The 6,822-nt window shown below is 36.3% G+C and overlaps 1 protein-coding gene across 1 annotated transcript in view; it reads left to right on the top strand.

Annotated features, from left to right (window-relative positions):
- HERC1 (HECT and RLD domain containing E3 ubiquitin protein ligase family member 1) overlaps window positions 1-6,822 on the top strand; it is a 206,425-nt gene that overhangs the window by 151,698 nt on the left and 47,905 nt on the right. Inside the window, exons 40-44 of the mRNA XM_023510003.1 lie at window positions 1,756-1,872; window positions 2,050-2,281; window positions 3,824-3,948; window positions 4,838-5,058; window positions 6,002-6,270. Coding sequence (XP_023365771.1) covers window positions 1,756-1,872; window positions 2,050-2,281; window positions 3,824-3,948; window positions 4,838-5,058; window positions 6,002-6,270 — 964 coding nt within the window. The remainder of the gene's footprint in view (window positions 1-1,755; window positions 1,873-2,049; window positions 2,282-3,823; window positions 3,949-4,837; window positions 5,059-6,001; window positions 6,271-6,822) is intronic.

Here is a 6,822-nt window from a genome sequence, read left to right as displayed (position 1 = left end):
CCGGGCTGGGGATTCAAACCCGCCACCTTAGGTGTATGTGGCTGGCGCCTTAGCTGCTTGAGCCACAGGCGCCGAGCCAAATATTTAGGATTCTTATGTCCTTTTAATGAATTGACCTCTTTATCATTATCTCTGGTAATATTCTTTGTCCTGAAATTTGCTTTCTCTGATATTAGTATAGCCACTCTTGCTTTCTTTTTTTTTTTTTTTTGAGATGGGGGTCTCACTATGTAGTGCTGGGTATAGTGGCATCACAGCTCACAGCAACATCAAACTCTTGGGCTGAAGCAATACTCTTTCCTCAGCCTCCCAAGTAGCTGGGACAACAGGCACGTACCACAATGCCTAGCTATTTTTAGAGGTGAGGTCTCACTCTGGCTCAGGCTGGTCTTGAACTTGTGAGCTCATTTAATCCACCCACCTTGTCGTCCCAGAGTGCTAGGATTACAGGCATGAGCCACCATGCCTGGCCCACTCTTGCTTTATAAACAAATTAGTATTAGAATGGCTTTTTTCCCATCATTTTACTTTTAACCCGTTTGTGTTTGTATATTTAGAGTGGGTTTCTTAAAGACATCTTGTAGTTGGATCTTGGTTTTTAAATCTAGCCTGATATTCTCTGTCTTTTAATTGGGGTTTTTAGACTACTTATATTTAATGTGATTATTTGATTATTATGGTTAGGTTTAAATCTATCATCTTTTTCTTTTGTTCTATCTGTTTTATGTTCCCCTTCCCTCCATTTCTACCTTATTTGGATTAAATTAGTATTTTTTATTACTCTGTTTTATCTCCTTTGTTGGCTTATTAGTTGACCCCTGAACTGTGGGGGTTGTCAGAGCACTGACCCTTTGCACAGTTAAAAATCTGTGTATAACTTTTGACTCCTCAGAAACCTAAATACTAATACCCTACTGTTGATTAAAAATCCTACCCATAGGGCACTGCCTATGGCTCAAAGACTAGGGTGCTGGAGGTGGCGGGTTCAAACCCGGCCCTGGCCAAAGCTGCAAAAAAAATAAAAATAAAAATCAATCAATAAAATAAATAAATGAGGACTTTGAATTGGAAAACTTTGAAAATTTCTTAAAAAAAAAAAAAAAACTCTACCGAAAACATAAGCATGCATTGTATACTGTATTTTTATTTTTTTGAGACACAGCCTCAAGCTGTTGCCCTGGGTAGAGTGCAGTGGCATCACAGCTCACAGCAACCTCCATGCCATGGCATCATAACTCACAGCAACCTCCAACTCCTGGCTTAAGTGATTCTCTTGCCTCAGCCTCCAAACTAGCTGGGACTATAGGCACCTGCCACAACACCTGGCTATTTATTTTTGTTGCAGTTTGGGTGGGGCCAGGTTCGAACCCGCCACCCTCAGTACATGGGGCCAGCGCCCTACCCGTTGAACCACAAACGCCCCCCAGAAAGTGATATTTTTATGTTGTTCTTGTAAATTTCTATAAATTTGAAATTTTTTGTAAGTAGAGAATTATTCAAAAATAAGTCAATTTTAAAGAATTTTCCAGGAGGTTTATTTTGTATTAGTAGCAGATTTATCTGTGTGAAAAACCCCATATACTGTAACACATTTAGTCACATTTAGTTATACAGTTAGCCTGTTCTTAGAAGGGTAAAATTTCATTAAATTTGGACAACAGTAGGATATTGGGGACTTATGGTTACTTTTAGTACATTTTTTATTCATAGTACGTAATGATATTTAAGACTTTACTTCTTTTTCTTTTGTCTTAGCCTTGTCAGACCCAAGCAGCAGACTTTCAACTTCTCCTCCTCCTCCAGCAATTGCAGTCCCCTTACTGGAAATGGGGTTCTCTCTTCGGCAAATCGCCAAAGCCATGGAAGCTACAGGTAGAATAAGTTTTTATATATCAGTATATGCAGATATGCGAAGTCCTGTCTTATTAAAGGTAACATGTTTTTTAAAAGACTGTAACACCAGATTTTGTTACATAGCGAACATTCTTAAATTGACAATAACATAATTGTACCCAAAGGAAATATCAGACATTTTTCCCCCCTGTACAGGTGCTCGAGGAGAGGCTGATGCCCAGAATATCACTGTCCTTGCCATGTGGATGATAGAGCACCCTGGGCATGAGGATGAGGAAGAGCCGCAGTCAGGCAGCACATCAGATTCTAGGCATGGAGCAACCGTTCTAGGCAGTGGTGGAAAGTCAAATGATCCCTGTTATTTGCAGTCACCAGGAGACATACCATCAGCTGATGCTGCTGAAATGGAGGAAGGCTTTAGTGAAAGGTGAAATTCTAATTCCTGTATTTCTGTTCCATGTGTTTTTTTTTCTTTTGTTTTGAATTTCATTTATTTCTGATTTAATTTTTTTACTACTATTTATTTATTTATTTATTTATTTTTTATTAAATGATAGCTGTATACATTAATGCAAACACAGGGTACAGTGTAGTGTTTTCATAAGCAATTTGAACCATGTGTTATAAATTTCAAAGCCCCATTTATATATATCCCTTCATAAATGCTTCTAATGGTATGAATGTTGATAACTATAGGTACATGGGTCATTATGAAACTTTTGAAATGCATAAAAATCAAGAAATCTAAAATCTGCATGTATAGAAACAAAGGAAGTCCTCCCCGCAACACTGATAAGCCAAGCAAGTTGAAACTTGAATGGGTGTGTCAGAAAGGATGCTGTTGACTACTACTTGGAAGTGAAATGATGAGCCATAACACAGTCCATCTCAGAACTTTCATAGTGACCTATATATATGAAAAGATGGGTGTTTCAGTTACAAGCTTATGTTTCTTTGAAGGGTAAAGGTGATATGACAAGTTTGGATTTGATGATGTTTTCCTTTTTTTTTTTTTTTATTGTTGGGGAATCATTGAGGGTACAGTGAGCCAGGTTACACTGCTTGTGTTTGCTGAGTGAGGTCCCTCTATTAATAGTGTTCCATGAAGGCATGTTTTCATGGCAAGAAGGAAATTCCTAATTTGTATGTAAACTGAGCTGAAAGAGGGTAATGAAAATAAAAATAATTTATTCTGAAGTAAAATAGACATGCTAATAAAACAATTTTCTCTCATATAAATGATATAAAATAGTGTTCACCCTAATAGTAGAAATGGATTTAATAGAATTTGATGGAAATGAACTTTTAATTTGAAATCTTTTCTAGGAAAAAAAAAAAAAAAGAAATCTTTTCTATCTCTTAATATAATTAAATTTATATTTTCATCTTTTCTATAGTATTATATGCCCCTTTGTTAGATTATAAGAAGATTTCTGTGATAATGCCTATTCCAAAATGAGATGTAATGAAATACTCTGCAATTCTCCCCTAAAATCTTTTCTTCCTCCTCATTTCTTATGACTTTCAGTCTTCATTTTTACCATGGAATTGTATTATTACCAAGATCTGTGTCTTATGTAACATGTGGACTTTTTAAACAAATTCAGTGAATATTTTTGTAATATATTTTGAAATATCTGTTTCTCTTAGGCAAGTATTCCTAATCATTGCAAATTTTAAGTATTTAATCATAGAGGATTTTGTTAAGGTCATTTGATTTCATTTGAATTTGAACATGCATTGAGTGTCATTTCATCATTGACAGAATTAAAAATTAGATAAACTTATTGCTCAGGGCACAGGGTGTGACATAAGTGAGGGGCAAAAGGTAAGGTGCAGATTTTATCATGAACATATTTTATTTTTAGTGATATTTGGAGAAAAAGTAATAACACACCCAATCTTGCACCTATGCTTTTTTTGTGATGTTTTTTAAAAATTTATGTTGCTTTTGAAATTACACTTGTAGCCCTGATAATTTGGATCATACAGAGAATGCAGCTTCTGGAAGTGGACCACCAGCCAGGGGTCGCTCAGCAGTAACAAGAAGGCACAAGTTCGATTTAGCTGCTCGCACCCTGCTAGCAAGAGCAGGTAATTATATGTTTCACGTCCTTCTTTTTGTGAAAGATTTATTTTAAAATCAATACAAAAGCAAGATTAAAAAAAGATGTAATCTAATGACACTAAATACTCAGCTCCTCCACATTAATAGAACAACTATCTGCATATTACTTTCTACACCTAATTTTACCTAATTGAAATTATAGTAAACATTTATAGATTTATTTTTAAGTCCTTTGGGAGGAAAAGGCTGTGCTTGGCCACTTGTAGATGTTGAGAAATTTTATATGCTCCTCCTGGCTTCAGTCAGTTATAATTTAGGCATCAATGATGCATGTGTGAAATTTAGCATCAGTGGTAAGAAAAGAAAGGGCATGATGCCAAAATAGTAGGCACTGTCTTTTTTGGTATATTCTGTGGACTTTAGGGTTTCACTGCTAGGTAAGACCCAGATTGCTCATTACATTAGTAAATTCTTCTACTTCATGTACTGGGCTTATAAAGTGTACCTTATAGTTTCCAAACCAAAAACTTGAATGTGTGATTTGTCAAAACAGAATTTGATCATTTAAATACTAGAACATTAGTAATGATTTGATAATTTATGCAAATAGTGAGAAATAGAGAATATCCTAGAAAATATAGAATTTATATTTATCATGTAATTGAAAAGGGACTTATTATAAAGTATTTTGCATGGGTTATCTTATTTAAACCTATCAAAAGCCCAGTAAGTTATGAGTACTATTATTATTCCCATTTTATAGTAGAAGAAACATATGTGATAGGTATGATTTGAAGTTTATGGTATGGAATCCAGTAAGTCAGCTAAGTTCTCAGCTAATTCTCTAAGAATTGGAAAAATATTCAGAATTATTTTATTCATACAAATAAAATGCCTTTTTTGTTTTGTTCTGAGCGGGGTTATACCGCTCTGTGCAGGCCCACAGGAATCAAAGTCGGAGAGAAGGAATATCTTTGCAGCAAGACCCAGGGGCATTGTATGACTTTAATTTAGATGAGGAATTGGAAATTGATCTTGATGATGAAGCAATGGAAGCTATGTTTGGACAAGACCTGACCAGTGACAATGATATTCTGGGAATGTGGATCCCAGAGGTACTGGATTGGCCTACCTGGGTGTGTGTGACTGCAGCGGGGGCTGCTCTGACTTCTTTCCCTGCCCTCCTGTTCATACAGCTTACTAACAGCAGGGTTGCCTAGAATTGAAACTTTCAAAAGACTTATCTTATTCCGAGGTTTGGGGAATTAATGCTTACTGTTACTGATACCTACAAACTAATAAGAAAGAAAAAGTCTCATGTTGCTTTCTTCATGCGATTTTATTGCTTCTCTCCCTGTTAGATGAATAAGGCCATATTGATTCTGATGTCAAAGATAGATTACAAATTAGGCATCAGGACCCAGTAGATACTGCTGTGTTTTATAATATGGCTGCTGCTGTACTCATATTGCTATCTGAATGCATGTTGTTCTCCTTCATAGGTTCTGTTTAATCAGTGTAATGCCTCATGCTAGGAACCAGTGATCATCTAGATCTTGTAAATACCTCCATTCATGGGCAGGGTACATGGTTGGTTTCTATATCTACATTTGTTAGCATTATATTTTTGTAGCAGGGAGACCAAAAAGCTCATAGGTATATGTCCTATATAAAAGAGAATCTAGTATGTCAATAAGATAAATGAATTCTATGATTTTTCTCAGAAATTCAGAAAACAGTTATGCATTTTATGACCACCTGAAAATTGGTTCTTTTTACTAGCCAAGTTTTTTTAAAAAATCATTTTGAGATAGGACAGATTGGCGTGTTCATTAACTCTTTTCTCATTAGAATGATCAGTTAGTTATTGGAGTGATAGAGGGCAAAGAACACCTTCAGATTGTATTATCTGAATTCTGATTTGAAAGAATATTTTTATGTAATGTTAATGAACATCTTGGAATATTCCAACATGTGTAAACAAAGTCGTAAATTTAATATCATAAGTAATCTATTTTCCATTTCCTAATTTTACATTAAGTTGACTGTAATAATTTGATATAAAATCATTTTGTACAGCATGTTTGTGAATCTGAAGACAGGGAAGAAGTAGTGGTGTGTGAATTGTGTGAATGCAGCGTTGTCAGCTTCAATCAACACATGAAGAGAAACCACCCAGGCTGTGGACGCAGTGCAAACCGCCAGGGATATCGCAGCAATGGCTCCTATGTGGATGGCTGGTTTGGTGGTGAATGTGGAAGTGGAAATCCATACTACCTGTTATGCGGCAGCTGCAGGGAGAAGTACTTAGCCCTGAAAACCAAATCCAAGACAACAAGTTCTGAAAGGTACCTTGAAATTGTGTAAATATCCAGACCCTCTGAAGCAGAATACCTCATACCTTAAGACATGGGAACTGTAAATATTTTTCATGTGAGGAGTTACTTTTAATTTTCCCTGAAATCCTATGATTACTGAATGGGGGACAGAGAATGGAGGAGGTTGAAGAGTTCATGTTCCCAGCTGAAGTGGGAACCTGTCAGGATCTCTGAGAGTCCAGGTATAGTGGCATGGCAACAGGTCCTTCACTGGAGTTTGGCTGTTGACCTTTGACTTGTTAGCAGGTTGCTGTCAGGAGTCTTGTCTTAACCCTCAGGAGGCTTATACTCAATTTTTTTCGTTGGTATTTTCTACTATATTTCTGACATCTTAATTAAGATCTTTTTCTAATAAAAAAGATAGACTATTTTAATTAAATGAGCCTTCATGAAAATATTATCTCTTGGCTCGGCGCCTATAGCTCAATCGGCTAAGGCGCCAGCCACGTACACCTAAGGTGGTGGGTTCGAATCCCCAGCCCGGACCCGCCAAACAACAATGATGGCTGCAACCAAAAAATA

This window comes from Otolemur garnettii, unplaced genomic scaffold, assembly GCF_000181295.1.
Source record: "Otolemur garnettii isolate 467f Iridium unplaced genomic scaffold, OtoGar3 scaffold00011, whole genome shotgun sequence".
Lineage (NCBI taxonomy): Eukaryota > Metazoa > Chordata > Mammalia > Primates > Galagidae > Otolemur > Otolemur garnettii.
This window is presented reverse-complemented; position numbering and strand designations above follow the sequence as displayed.